General features: G+C 40.7%; 2 protein-coding genes across 5 annotated transcripts in view; one reads left to right on the plus strand and one right to left on the minus strand.

Annotated features, from left to right (window-relative positions):
- LOC119722382 (serine/threonine-protein kinase NIM1-like) overlaps window positions 1–4,022 on the plus strand; it is a 52,136-nt gene extending 48,114 nt beyond the window's left edge. For both annotated transcript variants that reach the window (XM_038192455.1, XM_038192456.1), the window contains exon 4: window positions 209–4,022. In XM_038192455.1, coding sequence (XP_038048383.1) covers window positions 209–955 — 747 coding nt within the window. In that variant the 3' untranslated portion in view covers window positions 956–4,022. The remainder of the gene's footprint in view (window positions 1–208) is intronic.
- A 7,531-nt stretch (window positions 4,023–11,553) lies between these two features.
- Window positions 11,554–14,110, minus strand: LOC119722383 (neuromedin-U receptor 2-like). 3 transcript variants are annotated; one of them, XM_038192457.1, is made up of 3 exons: window positions 13,858–14,110; window positions 12,287–13,078; window positions 11,554–12,103 (listed from the first exon to the last, which is right to left on the minus strand). In XM_038192457.1, the coding sequence occupies exons 2-3, from the start codon at window positions 13,074–13,076 to the stop codon at window positions 11,748–11,750; spliced, it is 1,146 nt and encodes a 381-aa protein (XP_038048385.1). In that variant the 5' UTR covers window positions 13,077–13,078; window positions 13,858–14,110; the 3' UTR covers window positions 11,554–11,747. The 3 variants fall into 3 exon arrangements, with proteins under 3 accessions (XP_038048385.1, XP_038048388.1, XP_038048387.1); XM_038192460.1 differs by having other exon boundaries at window positions 13,841–14,110; XM_038192459.1 differs by having other exon boundaries at window positions 13,828–14,110.
- Window positions 14,111–17,160: the final 3,050 nt, after the last annotated feature.

A 17,160-nucleotide genomic window follows, 5' to 3' on the forward strand; every position in this document is an offset into this window, starting at 1 on the left:
CGTTTTGTAATTAACTCTGTGCTTTCGTAGCCTGACAACCGATCAGAGGAAGACGAAGAAAAAAAAGCGTACAAATATTTGTGAGTTTGCATATTAACAGTTTGACCCTGGCTTCTGGGAATTTAAAATTGGCACTACATTTCAACATATTTACGGTACGTGTACATGCATCTCTTGATTCAATCTTTTTTTTCTTTTTTTTCGGCAGCACACAAGAAACATTATTCACCGTGACTTGAAAGCTGAGAATGTCTTCTACGCTGCCAACGGACTTGTCAAAGTAGGAGACTTTGGTTTCAGCACGACCTTCAAGCAGGGAGAAATGCTGAATACGTTTTGCGGATCGCCACCGTACGCAGCCCCGGAACTGTTCAAGGATGAGCATTATGTGGGACCCCCGGTGGATATATGGGCCATCGGGATCATGCTTTACTTCATGGTGGCCGGGGTGATGCCGTTCCGGGCCGACACCGTTGCCAAACTCAAAAAGTGCATTCTGGACGGTCAGTTCACGATACCCTCGTTCGTCTCCAGCTCCTGCCAGGCGTTGATACGCAGCGCCCTCAAGCACAATTCCACGGAGCGCATCACGATAGACGGGATCAAGAACGCGGCGTGGCTGCGCGGACAGGACTTTCCCGCGGCCCACCATTCGTGCCACCTGACGCCGTGCTTTGACTACCAGACGGCGACGGCGGAGGAGAAGGAGGTCCTGTCGCAGCTGTTGCATCTCGGCGTCACCGAGGAACACTTGGCGTCCACGCGGGACCGGGATGCGCGGAGCAGCATCACGGGAACCTACCGCATCATGCTACACCGAATACAGAAGAAACACATTGAACCACCCATCATCACCACGCAAGCGTCTAACGGACAGAATCCGCCCACCAAGAAACGGAGCAAGGACAGTAGAAGGATGAAAAACAAGCCCTCCAAGCTATGTACAATATTGTAGTATTTATCTTCATTCTTTTTATAGGTCTGATGTGTGTGAAACTAATAGTGTATACTATCAAAAGAAATCTAGGTTTAAAGCACAAAGACTACATGTACGTGCCCCTATCCCTCCCCATACACTACCATCGTCTACATGTAGTCGTGATGCTGTCTTAGAAAGCTTTACGTAATCATTGCCAGCTTTTGAAATTTGAGGCATGGTCCCCATCTTCACACAACATCGATGTAAATTACACATCACAGTTGTCAACCATGATTATTACTCAACATCAGACAGGGTTTAGGGAATAGGAATTTGTCGGGGAACAAAACAACACTATTCCCGGTCCTTTGTATCGAAGAGAATTTCAGCATTTGCTGCTAATTATAATCGTCAGTTTTGTGTGCACACCTGAACCAATGACTCAGGTTAAGATCCGTAAAGTTAATGTTTTGTATTGTCTCATTGGATCTGTATTATCCTCATAACTACCTGCACAGTTAAGGTTGCATTTTGAAAATGTATTTTCTGAAAAAAGATACGTTGAAGGAAAATTTTTCAGCTGTGACTTTCATATGATGACCGAGTGTTGTACAGTGGAACACTGATGCAGTTTCTTGTATTGAAAAAGTCTCTCAAAGCTGTCATTCGCAAAGCTGTCATTCGCAGAACTGGCCTACCTCAAACCTTTCTGTGATTTCTTGAAAACAGGCAACCAGGGTTAATATCATTGAGCTTTTGATGTATAGAAATAACAATACCGAATGCTGAAGCAATTTGCATTTCTGGCAAAAACAGGGCATCAGCCTAAATAACAAAGACGTTGACGAAACGGGGAACCACCAGCATAGGGCTCAAGCTGGATAGCTCAGTTGGTAGAGCACCGTAACGGCAGTCTTGAGGTTGTAGGTTTTTAAACCCACTCCAGTAAATTTCTTTGTTCAACTAAAAAAATATGTGTACAAAAACTTTTTTAAGAATACCATTTAGTGTGTGGTCACAATTGTGGTGGTGTCACCACCAGAGGGCATTGGTGCACACATACCGGTAAGTGGCACATGCGTAAAGATTTCACATGCGTTGAGTGGTTATACTCATTGGTCGGCAGAAGTCAAGCAAGTGGACAAAATCCAGAATAGACTTGACCTCAGTCTTACAAGTAGTCCATTTTGGGAAGACAACCTTTTATTCATGTTTGAATTCCCCCTTACGAGACTTCTCGAGGGTTTCTCATGGATTTTTTTTGTCTTTGGAGGATTTGTTGAGGATTTTGAAAAGAAAATGGGTGTGTTATCAAAATCTGAGCATATTATTTGCTATTAAATAGAAGATACAAATGTACAAATTGAAAAAAAAGTTTCCATTTTAGACCTAAACCTCAGGGACTGATTATGGACGCTGTCTCGGTGAAGGTTAAGCTTTTTTTAAGGACCCTTCTATTGTTTACACGAAAGGATGTGACATTTACACATTTAAAGGTAGGGTTAGGGTACATCATTTGTCATTTGTGCATCTTTTTTCATTTGAAGCAACAAAAGTGCTCAAAATCTAAAGACGGGTGCTTAACAGCTAACCTGATGAAGTTTTAGCTCTGTGAATGCTGTACATTCGGAGAAAACAAGATTCTAGGGACTCGTTTTCAATTCAAAATTTGCCTAGTCACGTTTTGAATTGCGCCCGAAATCAGCGTCCGGGACACGCTCTCATTCAGCCGATTGCAGCTACGCGATGTCATGCGCTGTACTGATGAATAATACAAACAGTGTGTGCGCGTGCATCGTATCAACGCTCGAGCGCACCCAGTTACAGATGTGCTGAATTACAAACAATGGACATTTCTAACGATGCGTCACTTGACGCATTGTTGGAAAGGCCTTCTTGCATTGTTTTCTTCAAAATGACAGCATGCCAGAAAGAATAATTTCACAGGGAGTTTAGTGCCATTACTATCTTCAAACCTTTCCGTCAATAATTTCGTCATTAACTTTTTGGATAGCTGCAAATGATATACATGTGCTCTGCCTTTAAAAAATAAATTCTATTTCCGTTTATAAACTTTCCAAATATTTAAATGAAACCTGCATTTAAAAAAGTGTCATTATGCTTACTCGATCTGCCCTCGAAGTTGCACAGGTATATTAAGGCCCCCCAAAAAAGTCTCCGGTTTCTGGTATGGAGCTTGCCCAAAAAGTGGTGCGGCGACGCAGCTTTTTTTTTTTTTTTTACTTGCCTGTTTTTTTTTGCTTCAAATGTCGGCTGATGACTGCAAATGGTGCCCGAATAAACTTGTGCAAATATACTGGGAGTCCAGAGAGGACACATAAAGCTTATTCTCGATCATAACCCCATCTAAAAACACGTTAAAACTGTGCAGCAGCAGGATTCCAGTCAAACCAGTGAGTTTGGCGGTTTTGAGACATCATCTTTTATTGAAAAAAAACTTTTTCATTTTGCCGACGCGCATGGCTACGGCGACGCGCGCACATACCAGAAACCGGAGACTTTTTTGGGGGGGCCTAATGAAGGATTGCTTTAAATCCTTCTAATTTACAAAGCATTAATTAGAAGCATCTCAGTACGTCATCACATTCTGGTCCGTTAAGTTTTTATTCATTTTCATTGACTGCCAACTGTCCAGTGTGTCAATTATAAACAATGTTAACAATTGATTGTGTTTTATGTTTTGAATACATGCGGCTGGCCCAAGATCGACACTCATTGTGCGCAAGCTAATACGAATAAAATTACAATTTTTTTAAAACACGCCCGAGTGCGAGTGTAAACATACCACGGCGGTCGTCAGCCTTTGTGAAGTGGTTTAAACGTTTAAACAGTGCTTAAACGGTTTGTGAAATATTTACAATATTAATTGCAAAGTCCCATGCTTTGCTTGCAAGGATACCGCGTTGAGATTGACACGGAAGAAAATAGACAGCAAATGGAACACACACAGCTGTGTATCGGATGATATGCAAAGCAGGGACCTCGTTAAATTCGCATGCATTCATTTGCTTGTAAGCCACACATGTTCTCATTAAAAAAAAAAAAAAAAAAGCCTGATCTTTAATTCATTGCAACACTGCCGGAAAAGGAATTTCAAATTCATGAAATAATCTTGCCGTGATTAATTCATGAATTGACGTCAGTGTGTACCCAGTGTATACCTCATCTGGGTTTTGCATTGCTGCCTGTAGTGCTACTGCTACTGCTCTCTGCATATTTCATGATTGTCGGGTCGTTTTAAAGGGGTCTGTTTAAAAAAGAGCTTGCGGTGTGGGTTTTTTTAATGCTAAGGCAAAAAAAATATAAAAAAAAAAATCTGCTTCCGATTACATGGCATTTGAAAATAGGGTACATGTAGGTCCATTTTTTTGTGGGGGGGGGCATTTTTTGGTGTACGATCACATGGAGGTGTCTGCATGTAGTAAAGGGTATAAGGTAGTAATTAATGGTTTTCAGTTTTTTTTTCTTATTCCCCCCCCCCCCCCCCCCCCAAATAGGGTAGGGGCTGTCAAAATAGGGTTGGTAGGGTAACCGGAAGCAGAACTTTTTTTTTGGCCTAGGTCAAGATTTTTGTGCAGCATTTGTTCCGAGAAATATGAATATACATTTACATGTAAGCACCACAAAAAAAAAAAACAATCACACAGTGACATAAAATCTTGGTGTGTTTTTTACCGAAGAGTTTTACCAGTATGCATTTAAAAGAACGAAGCTCGTCAATTTTTATCAATTCTTAAATTGAATCTTTGCTAAATTCTCGGTATTCTGGCCGTTGTGATTCAGTGAAAATATTGTACATTACGGTGATTTTAATAATTTAGGCAAGAGTGTACAGTCAGAGTATTTTTTAAGAAAAAAGAAAAATGTTCTCAGATTTATATTTTGCAGAATTCCATCCAGAAAAGCAGTGAAGAAATCTTGTTTATTTGTAAATTACAAATTTCTATGACTTTGCAATTATCTTCATTGTGGTGTATAGTATTATAAATGGAGTGTGTTTTTAGACAGTTTGACATTTGACATTTGAAAACAAAAAGACATTTGATTATTTTCCTTGATGTTATTGTTGATTGTACGCAGATATGATTATTAAATCCTGGAAAATTGCTTTGAGGAATAAACAATAATAATTCTTTTAGTTATAGATAAAAAAAAATTTCATGGAAAAAAACCCTCATCATGGAATATACAACATTTTCTTTTGCTGTAATTTTCAGAAAACGGGTGGATTTGGGGGTTGGTATTTCATAGCAAATATTGTTACACCGTGACTTGTGTGAAGTTTTGTGTTTGTAGATACTGGTAAAACCAAGAAAAACAATCATGTTCCTGTAGTCTGGCTCCCTGACTCCACTTAAGATGAAACGAAGCAATTTATGGACGTCGGGGAATTGTAAGTTCGGGGAAGCAGTCTATCTGGCTTGTACCTGTTCATAGGTGTGTAATCGGTTGCAAACAAAATGCGGACTCACTAAATACGGTAAATTATTGGGAGCAGTATTTGAATAAGGCCCCCCCAAAAAAGTCTCCGGTTTCTGGTATGGAGCTTGTCCAAAAAGTGGTGCGGCGACGCGGCTTTTTTTTTTTTTTAACCTGACTTTTTTGCTTCAAATGTCGGCTGATGATTGCAAATGGTGCCCGACTAAACTTAGTGCAAATATATGGGAGTCCAGAGAGGCCGCATAAACTTATTCTCGATCATAACCCCATCTTAAAACACGTTAAAATTGTGCAGCGGCAGGATTCCAGTCAAACCAGTGAGTTTGGCGGTTTTGAGACATCATCTTTCATTGAAAAAAAACTTTTTCTTTTTGCCGACGCGCATGGCTACGGCGACGCGCGCGCATACCAGAAACCGGAGACTTTTTTTTTGGCCTAAAAGCCAGTTTTTTTTCAACGCTGGTCAGTTTCTAGAAGATGTCGGCACAACGGGTGCCATTATTTTACAGGATGCTTTAGACTGTCATTCACTAAGGCGAAATAAAAAAAGCCTCCTTTTTTTTTAATTGAAAAAAAAAAAAAACCAACCCGGTTATTTTGAAAAATGGGTCAGGCGGCCATTTTGGAAAAATGGGGCATCCTTCCTTTTTTTCTTTTTGCCTAACAGTCCAGTGAGGTATTTGATAGAAATTTGGTAGTTTTGTTTTTCGATGTTTGCAAATGTTGTATTTTCCCATAAAATTAAACAAATTATGGCGTGCTGAAAAATGATGGGCAATTTATGATGTCCAGATTTCGTTTTCTTTTTCACCAAAAGTTTGTTTCTTTTACCGATGTTCAAAACGGTGTTTAATATCTTACATGTGTCCTTTTTTTCTGGAGATTTTTATGAAATTCCTACAACTTTACTGATCTTACCTACTTTTAGCATCAATGAAAGGGAAACGACACAATTATTTATTGATTGTTGATGACGAAATAAATTAACATGAAATCTTTAAATGTCAGATCTTTTCCTGTACGTTCTTGAAGTTTTGTGGAGATTTCACTTTATTTATTCACTTTATTTTGGTCGGTTCATTGTCCTTATCAATTCAAAATAGAGGCCTTAACCAAAACAAATCGGGGAAAATTCCCGCGAATGCAACGCGAATGCAACGTGAAAAATAATTGAGTACATTTTTCAAATACAGGCTGTATATTATCGCCATGTACGCGCAAAATACGAAAGTATGTGCAAGCTTTTGTGTTGGAATTCACAATGAAATTATATGTGATATTCTTTTTAGTTGACCAACATTGATAATTTGATTATGTACATGTATAATGAATTTTGTTATCAGGGGTTTTTTTTTCAGTAGGCCTATACAACCAACCTTTTATTATTGAGGAATATTAGTACGGCAGATGAGATAGGTGATGGGATTGTGCCTTTGATGATACAAGCATGGAATTTAGCATGCCATGGAAGAATATTTGGCTATAGGGCCATCGCAGATTGAAAAAAAGGTAGTATTAAATAACAAGCAATGGCAGCCATTTTGAAAATTTTGAAAATTGTTTGTTAGTTTTTACTCTAGTAATTTGTTTACACAAAGGACAAATCTGCGATGGCTCTAAAAAGCCAATGTTTCTCATGACACACTGTGTGCCAAATTTCATGCTTGTTTCAAAGGCGTAAATTCCCCCGAATATTTCCCCCATAATCTGCCCCACAATGAAGTGTGGAAATTATTAAAACTGCATTGGTAACATAAGCCGATGTTGGTAAGCTGATAATACCAAAGGGTCAGGAATCCACCAGTGCTATATGGACAGATAACCGTTTGCTATGGCAACGCATCTTTAACGTTCGACCTGCCTCGGTCGTCAGAGAAATAATTTGCTCGAGATTGCTCTGGTTCGTTCGTACATGTACATCCGTCGCATTCACACGGAATAATTTTAAGGCAGTCCGGATACGCCCTAATCTCGGCGTTGACAACTCCAATCCAATCAACGGCGGCGTACCATGAGAGAAAAGCAAAGTTCGATGGCCCCTTATCCGTCGGGTCATGTGATTGGCGTTCATTATTGTTGGACCTGGAATTTGGAGTGATTTTTTTCCGCTCATTTGAGCCGAGTTCAAATTCGATTTTTTTTTAGAAAATGGGAATTTTTTGATTGATTTGTCTGGGGGTGGTGACTGGATTATTCAGAGCAGGCAAAAGTTGATCGTTACCGATTTTATGTCGAGCTGCTGCGGGAAATTTGATTGCAATATTTACGCGACATCGGTGAATGACTGAATATCCGATATAGAAAGCGCCCGCTGATTGGTCAAAATCTAGAGGTCAAGATGCGGTTGTCTTGCAAAACTAATCAGCGAATCTGCTCAATGATATAGACCATCGCTTTCGCTACATTAGACTAAGTTTTGAGGCGAAGCTGTCCGAATTTCTGCTTGTGACGACCCCTTGAAATTCTCGTCCGAGGATGAACATAATTCATTGATTGCGAGGAATATCAGGCCTTTCTGCATTTTGTATACAGCTCTCAATCCAGATTCTGGATTGATGTGTGCGTGTTTAATTTCTTTCTCTAAAAATAATGTGTGACTTGATCGGTGCAATTTCTGTAATGCGTTGGAACATGTTCGCCATACTGTCCTTGTCGCGACTGTATGTTGTAATAATAATGTCATTACTAATTTCCTTTTTCCCCGGTAAACATCCATCTCCGTAACCCGGCATCAAACCAGCACAGTGTTTGTCTAAGAAATCAAGGGAGTGCAATTTTGAAAATTAGATGTCGCCGATTTTCCACCGGAGCATGGAGGTGGCAGTCCAAAGTGCACTGCTTTGGTTCAATTTGCTCATTGCAGTGGAAGCTATTTTGCTTCATTCACGGCAGGCCAGGGCACCGATCATGATGGCAGATTCGTATACTTGTCACGTATCTGGTTTCATCATGGGGCGGGGAACGGGAAAAGTAGGTCTTTACCCGCTCTAGTTTTTTTTTCACAAAATATGAAGCAGATTGCCTGTAAAACATAGTTTGGAAAGGAAATACAGAAGATGATCGTTTTCCGACATCTTTTTTTTTTTTTTTTTTATAAAGCCTCATTGCCAATGACAGAGGTAGCTTGCACTGCATGCCGCGGTCACTTATGAACTTTGGACTCGTCATATGAAATCTGGTCTCTCTAATTTATTGGGTTTTTTTTTTTTTTACCTTTTGAGTGTAACCCTCACGTGACCTGTCACTTTCCTAACTTATGTTCACGACATCTTGTGCAATGCAATTTTTTGGGTTCATATTTGGAAGAGAAATACCCCTAGTTCTATAAACTGAAGAGTGTCTTCCTAGCTAAGGTGGTGTCACGGCAACACCGCCCTCGGTTGTCGGCAAAAGTCGAAACATTATTTTGTAAGTGCACTTTTCATTTTCAAAACCAATTAACCCAAAAAGGATGAAGAAAGGTGCGCAAAAATATGTTCGCAAGTAAAATTCATGTCATAAACATTTAAGCTTAGCTTTGATAACAATCGATTGCATTGTACTTGTATTCGATACCTAGGTAACTACGATAATATTCCGTCAAATGATCAAGATGTAAACGACACTTGAACCAAACGCTCAATAAAAATGAAACTAAGAACAGAAAGTAACGACTTGGACCAAGACTAGGTGTCCACGTGCGGTGTCCACATGACCCAGATTCGGCGCGCGGAGTATTATGCTAAGTTCACTTTTTGAAATGCATAGCCGACATTCTTTGGACTGTTTCCGGAACAATGACATCGACGTAAAAGAATTTTTCGGGGTCCAGTTTGCATTTTTGGCCTAATTAAATACATTGTGACTTGGGCAAGTGAGGGATGTTCAGCACGAAAGGCCAAGGCACCATGGCGCTACATTTGAGTTGTCTTCTTGGATATTTTTAAAATGATTTTTTGAACTCTGCCACGTACGGCTTTCAGAGTGTGTGTGTCCAAATTGCTCTATGGTATGTCAAAGGAACCTCGCAACCTTGACTGGAGGAATTAACCACGTAAATGGACGAACTTCACGGTGTCTTATGATTTTCTGCGAGGTGACAATAGCTTGCACAAGCTGTACATCTAGGTAAGTCGATTTAAACAAATTGTCATTATCCAATAAACCTTACAAGCCTACTTTGAAAAAAAAAATGTTGCAACCTGACGCCACTTCTGCGATTGTGTACAAAGTCAATGGAGACTCAAGAAAATTGTCTAAGTATTTCCTACCAAATTTGGAAATATTTCTCAGTCCCAGATTCATGTCTTATCATCATTTTTGCAATGAAAGACATTCATTGAGTTGACTATATACGAAGAAAAAAGTGGCGTCAGGTTGCAACATTTTTGGGGGGAAGGTTGATTGAGCCAGAATTTTTGTGGTTTTTTTTGGTACCGTTCATGACGATAGAGGGCGTCCAAGAGGTGAAGTTTGTGCCAAACTATGGATTTTTGGTCTCATTTAATGCACACAACAAGCGAATGTCCTCGACGTTACGATATCAAATTATTATTTTCGTTATTGACCCATCCAACATGGCTAACTTAAGAACAACATATTGTTTTCCAAAGTGTTTTTGTCAAAATTGCCATTTTCAACGGTTCATCCTTAACTGGCATTGCTGCATTTAGCTTATCTTTCCCACCTTCGAATGGTTACTTCGTGACATTTCACCTCTTTATGTAAATGGAAAATCTTTTGCAATGAAATTCTTCTGACCAACAAGAACATGTATTAAGGTTTAACGTGTTTATTGGAAAGTTGAAACTGCATGCGCTAAAGTATACGTCGCAATATTATTCCTCCATCATAATTCAAAAACAAGCTTGGTTCACAACTTTGTGAAAATTATAATTTCTCTCAGTAAATTTAGATTGGAATAAAATTATAGATATCTTACTTAAATCTATTTTCATTACAAAACACAGCTGTATTGGTATTTCTTGATATTAAATGACTATAAGTTAAACATTTTTTTTCACGCTTTAGGTATGTACTATATGTCAGTATCATAATTAAGTACTACGCAATAAAACAAAAATAAAAGTGGGTAATAAGTGAGTGTAAAAAATGCGATTTTAAAGCTGTTTAACTTCTCAGCCTTTAAAACAACAGTTTCCATTGTTGAATATTAAACCGAATTATTAAATGTGGGAATTCATATGCCCGTCATACGGGTTAAATATCTTAACAATGAGAAAATAATTACTCGACCGTTTGGTTTTTGGAACATTACTAACAATGAAATGCAACAATAGCAAATAATCATAAACTTGCAAAATTATCGACAAAAACAGTCTACAGAATACTTAATTGTTGATCTCAAAAAAGGCCGTCATGTAGTCCTCTTTGTAAAATTTGACTTGTTTAAGTCTTTCATTGACTGACCGTCACTTGTCAATTAACCCTCTTGATATCTGAACAGTCATAGACAGGCAAAAAAGCAATCTTCTCCCCCTGCCTTGCCTTTGACACAGGCTTGTCATACCAACAGTCAGATCATATTTTGAACAAGCACTGTGACTACCCTAATTCAGTCAACTTTAGACAAAAGCAGGCAAGTGGTAGGCACAGCTGCCTTATCAATCACCTATATATTATATAGTCAAAGCATAGCTGTATTAGGTTAACAATCACGGCCAGTCAATCCTGCTTTATGTATAGGCTGGAAGCTCTCGGCTGTTGAAAACAATGTCGTTGATTGATTTTGAATGAAAGGACATCTTGGCACGGAATGCATCTTTACATAGGAGGGTTGACCTATCTTACTGACTGGCTAATCTGTTAGGCCAAAAAAAAATATTATTCGGTCTCTGGTCAGACCAAAGTTCCGGAATTGACGCGGCGACGCGGCTTTTTTTTTTTTTTTGCTTTTTTTTTTCTTCTTCAAGCTTGGATTGTACAGACAAGGTGGGGTACTATATTGCTTTTTTGGTGTCCTCGTGTACATTGGTGTCCTTCATAATCTGCCTTGGTGCTCTCGATCATCTGCCGTGGTGCAATTTCCCATTCTTTGGTGCTCTTTGGTAAAAACAAATTGAGGAGGTGCAGCAATAGAGGGCGCTGTTGGAGCTACCACGGAACAATTTGGGAAAAAAAAGATTGACGCGCATGATTAAAATCGACGCGCGTGCTGACCAGTGACCGACTTATTTTTTTTTTGGCCTTAATAAGACTGCATGGTTATACGCGATTTCCGTCAAGTTACTCTACTGGTTTACGAACTTTTTCGGTCATTCAAGATCAATTTAATAGAATGGTGTACGCCTGGGACAAGCTTTATAAATAGGTTTTGTCTAGACAAGTATTGGTTTTTAGCACGACGTTCCGATCAGTCACTTCACACCTACGGGGACGGTGGGAATGGGGCGGTGGAGAACTCACGGCAGCGCAGTCGGTTCCACGTGCGGTGGACCGCCTCTTGAAACTCCCGGTACTTGGCCGCGTAGATGAACGGGTTGATACACATGTTGCACATGACCAGGACCTTGGTAGCGCGCAGCTCCGGGATGCTCCGGCTGTGCAGGAACCCGGCGCTGTAGATGATGTACTCGATCTCCACGGGCGTCCAGCAGATGACGTAGGTGGCGAAGACCAGGCACAGGGTCTTGGTGACATTGCGACGGGCCTTGATGAGCATGAGTTGGGTGGGGCCGGAGCGGCGACGTTCTCGCCCGACTGCTACACTGTTGGATGAGGGAGCTGCGTGTATGGGAGGCAAAATAACAGACGTTATTAACTTAATTTGACAGTCAATATTCAATGCAATAATGGCAAACCCTTTAAAATCAACCAGGATTCTCTGTCACAAAGAGACCCACTACACACAGGAAAGCAATTGGTAACAAACATTTCAGAAATGACCAGACGAGTTTATTGTCTAACCTCGTTTCCGTGGAGACAGCGACGATCTGGCCGACCGGTCTCCATACTTGGAGAGCTTCTTCAGCCGAGAGATGATGCGGACATAAGCAAAGGACATGATGGCTAAGGGAGCCAGGTACTCCACGAGGATCGTCAACCCACCGAAGAGGTTTTGGATGGCATCGCTGGGGAACTCCTGGTAGCAACGGCCGTGGTCGGTATGCGAGACCACCAGCCAATAGGACTGGTAGCAGAGACCGACCAACCAGGCCAGGAGCATGGTCAACTTGGCTTTGCGTCGGGTGAAGTGGCTACGGCGGCAGATCGGGTGCAGGACCGAGATGTAGCGCTCCAGGGTCACCAGAACCAAGTTGATGGTGGAGGTGTGCAAGAGGGACCAGAAGAGGGCCTTGGAGTACCACACCTTGCAGGAGACCGCGCCCACCCAGCCTCCTACAGCGAGGAGGGGTTTCCCCCGGTCCAGCTGCAGGGCGGCAAACATCACCGAGCTGATGAAATCGATGACAGACTGGTGGAAGATGTACAGGCTGGTCAGGGTGCGAGTTAGGCTCCAGTTGAGGAAGAAGATTCCGATGACCAGACCGTTGCCAAGCAGGCCCAGCCCGGCTATTACCATGCTGGTGGCGAACACGGCGACCTCGATGACGTCATCTTGGTCTGGACCAATCACGCCGCTGAGATTGGACGAGTGTGTTGTCGTGTTGACTTCGAAGACGTCATCAGCTGTGTCGTCGGATGTCGTCAGACATAAAGATGATATCAGTAACAGGTACATGCACATGAACGCCATCTCTGCAATAACGTTAGCATGATTAAGCAAACAATATTAAAATATTACAACTCTTATAACTTTTTCCTTAATTAAAGTTGTAAATTAACACGTGATCACTGTTTCAACTTTGTAGGGCACATGTTATATAAAGGAACGTGAATGAATGCATTTTTTGTTTTTAGATGTAGGCTCATATCAGTTATCATTGCATGATTCAGTTATCTGCATGATTCGGTCCAGTAGTTTTGATTCCAGCGCCATTTCGCACACAGTAAACAAAATGATCTTAACCCTTGGCTTTGGTTTACAAAAATGGCGCTGGAATAAAAACTACGGAACCGAATCAGGAGTTCTAGGTATCATTTTCCTTCTTACAAAATTTCCTAGCCAAACATATCAATGGGGCATGTTCCCTACCCCTCTTCCTGGGATCTCCAACTAAGCCAATAGACTTTGTACACGACTACCAGAGTTGGGTCGGGACACTGTATTCTTTCTTTGAACAAGTTGAGGTCTGTTATCGTGGAAAATGGAAATTTTCATTTTCCCAACATTGTCAAGTATAGGGTATCCAAGAAGGAAACCTTTCCTTCATTTGTGTTTAATCTTCAAATGACTATCAGTAAATTAAATCCGATTCCTTAAAATTACAAAAACAAGGAAGGCATATCATTCAAAACCAAAATGGACAAAAATTAATCGGCGAGTTGTTGCAATACATCATGTGGGATGTGGTTCGTCACGTACTTTATATTTTTTATATATCAACCATAATTGTTCACATCTTGATCTAACTCACTACTAAGCCAGTCGATTCGTGGATGTGCTCATAATCTGCTGTAGTCCATTTCTTTCGGGTCGAACCACTCACTCCAACCATTAGAAGTATGCTCAATTTGTCGGGAATTGATAACTTTGCAGTTGACAGATTCAACAGAACTTGATCTCCTACAGAAGCCCACAAGCTCAAAAAAGAGCAAGCTCGTGTCGCAGTAGTCTTTCCACCACCGGTCTTTTGAAACGACTGGTCGTCTTCATCCTCCACTGGCCAATCAAATCCTCAGCCGGTGATGTAATGTTATCTGTTCTTTGTTTTCTCCGCGCGGCCTTACGGGTTGTGGATGACAATAGGAGATAGGAGCAGCTCTGCCTCAGCAGGAAGGCATTGTTCAGCCCCTGCACTACAGGTGTTTTTGACATACCGTTGCTTGGAACTTCCAAAAAACGTGGTAAACAAATTTTCTGCGGTTGGAAGTTGCAACACTAGCACAACCTTCTTTTTAGAAGTCATAAAATGACATATACAAGAAGTGAAATGATGACTAAAATATCTACGAATTATAATCCTTTATACAGTGGCGTATCAAGAGTTTTACTCGCGGGGAGGCAAGTGGGATCCCCCCTGTTTATTGTGTCCATTGTTTTTTTCAAAACAATTTTAAAAGTGACACGCTCGAGGAACACAAAGGGTTTTGGCCTACGATTCTAAGGTTTCCTCTTTTTTTACCTTTAAGCCAAACATTTCAAATTCTTAATCGATATTCTAGTGAAGCCAGGTTTGAGGTTAAGATTTGACAGAATGATGGCCTAACCCGAGATCGCGTTAGGATTCACCATATCAAAATCTGGAATTTATCTTCTTTTTTTAATATCAATATTGACCACTTTAGTGGAAAGCCACTTACAAAGCAAGCGTCTCATGATATGCAAGCAGATTGCGGCGATTAATTATGCAAAACAAGACTGCATCTTGACCTCCAGATTCTGACTATTCAGCAGGCGCCTTATATCGAGAGTCAGTAACCCATTGTCGTATTACAAAAACATGGCAGCGAAATGGACCAATCAACATTGGCCGAATTCCCTAGACCGAATTGCTCGAAATGATGTCACAATTTCTAAAGTCAACTCCGATTGGCTGGCGCGCGAGGTTGCACAAAGTTTGCAATGCTGATATACCAGATGTTATAACGGTGCCTGCAAGCTCCGTTGAATTTAACAGATGATACTAAGGTTAATAGCAAATGTGGATGTGTGTGTGTGGGGGGGGGGGGGGGGGGGGGGAGGGTGGGGGGGTTGCCCCGTATTAACTACCTATTCTACCTCCCGTAAAACATGTTAAATGTTAAAATAAGAAATTTCACTATAAATAAGATGCATGTCCTGTATTGTTTTATGCAATTAACGATGACATAAAAACGGCAATCAAAGTTGTTTTAAGAACGTCAACGAATTCTCGCATGATAATCCCGGAACATAAAAATGGTTGATAAAATAGCCTAAACTTCTATTGGATACACGAATCTATTTTTAATAACAAAGAACGACTGCCATCGAAATGCATTACCGTATACGGCTCGCGGAAACACGCGCGCATTGCTAATATACATGCAATTTGTAATAACAGTTTAGTGACCAAGGCTTTTTGCCTGCTGCTAAAGCTTGATGGTGCACTCGGGATAAACTCTTCAAGATTGAAAGAAAAATCCAAACACCTTGGGGGAATATTCGTCGTGAAAACAGAAGACGGGCCCGTGAGGGGCCGGGGCATCGCCTGCACCTGAGCGGCAGGATGTCACCGGGTTAAACGAACGCTTCCTTGCGATGAACAAAATCTATTACGGCTCCGGTGAGAGCGACCGAGGAAATGCCAAGAGGCGAAATTCAGAAACGGAAGCCGTTGGTTTTTTTTATTCTCACTCTGTCTCGAAGAACGCTTATTATGATGCTCTGAGTTTTTTTTTTTTTAAAGATTGACAGGATACCCCGCTGGGAGATTATAGAAATTTCAAAATTAACTGTCAATCGAACGACTGGGATTATCGGCTGTGGCGCGAAATACGTTCAACTCGCGGGGGATCGGAACAAGGAAATCTCGGAGATTCTCTGGGATTCTTGACTTGAGACGGAGGAATCAATTCCTGCGGAGCCGCTGGAAATTGGAATTATATCTGATAACGTTTCCTATTTCAATTGTTTCGCAATTGACAAACAATTGTCCAACTCAGGTCATAAATCGAAGAATATTTGAGCTATAACTAAAAAACAATTTTTAGTCAATGAAGATACTAAAACTGAATAGCTCAAGATTTCAACCACTTTTTTTGGGGGGGGGGGGGCAAATTATTTCACTTTTTATAGGTCAGTTTCAATCGAAAATTTCGCCTTTTTCGATTTTCTAATTTTGAGAACGACAAAAAGTCCAAAAAGTGTATGTTTTCTTTTTTAAAAAAAGGCAAAATCTCACATTTAGCAGGACATCAAATGCTACATCCTATGATTTTGAAAACATTTCTTATTTTTGGTTCTCAACACTAAGTCTTGATCTCGCATTTTTAAACCTCACAGCTTTTAAGGACTAAGATTCAATTTATGTAAAGGTCATTAGTCTCCCCCCCCCCAAAAAAAATAATAAATGAAAACACACCTGGCATACACACGTCTTAAGAATGTTCTATCGCTGTCCCCAAGAGGCTCAAAAACAACTCGACACATTTCTTTGTTGGCGAAATGAATGCGAAATCTTGCCGGAGGCTTTCAGGAAAATTCTTCGGCATGATGACAATTTTGTACTTGAACATGAAGCGCGCACTATGTCCTGTTCAAAATAATGTTCATTGAAAATCTCGGGAATCGGGGTTGTCTTATTACATGTATAGGTAGGACTTTAGAAATGAAATGTCACATGTCACTTAGTCTTCTTTGTACTGACTGAATCGGTGACTGACTGACTGACTGGCACTTGTGAAGTAGACTTGCTTATTAGTTTCACCTTGGCCCAAAGACTTGAAATGGGATTACATCATTACACCGTCTAATGCCAATGAGTGGGCTTAACCCGGCCCATTGTGTAAACCAGATGCATGAAAAGACTTCCAGTGAATTGCCATACTGAATCAATTGAATGGAATTTTGTACACTCTGGGTCCAGTTTTACTAGCCTTGCCTTGTATCGTCTTTCAGAATGTGCCAATGAATTGCTGTAGACTATTGAAATATCCACCCAGGAGTATAAATGGGTACCAGTGAGGGTCGAGGACCGTTGAGCGCTGATATCGGCTGCCGCGTGGTCCCATGGCCTGATGAACGGGGTAATAATTGT

The sequence above is a fragment of the Patiria miniata genome, unplaced genomic scaffold (assembly GCF_015706575.1).
Source record: "Patiria miniata isolate m_02_andy unplaced genomic scaffold, ASM1570657v1 HiC_scaffold_15, whole genome shotgun sequence".
NCBI classification, from domain to species: Eukaryota; Metazoa; Echinodermata; class Asteroidea; order Valvatida; family Asterinidae; genus Patiria; species Patiria miniata.

Excerpts from the sequence above, each read along its gene's own strand:
- LOC119722383 (XM_038192457.1), bottom strand. The coding sequence starts at position 13,076 with ATGGCGTTCATGTGCATGTACCTGTTACTGATATCATCTTTATGTCTG. Across the intron at positions 12,104-12,286 it reads GCTGTCTCCACGGAAACGAG|CTCCCTCATCCAACAGTGTA; the intron begins GTTAGACAATAA and ends CCATACACGCAG.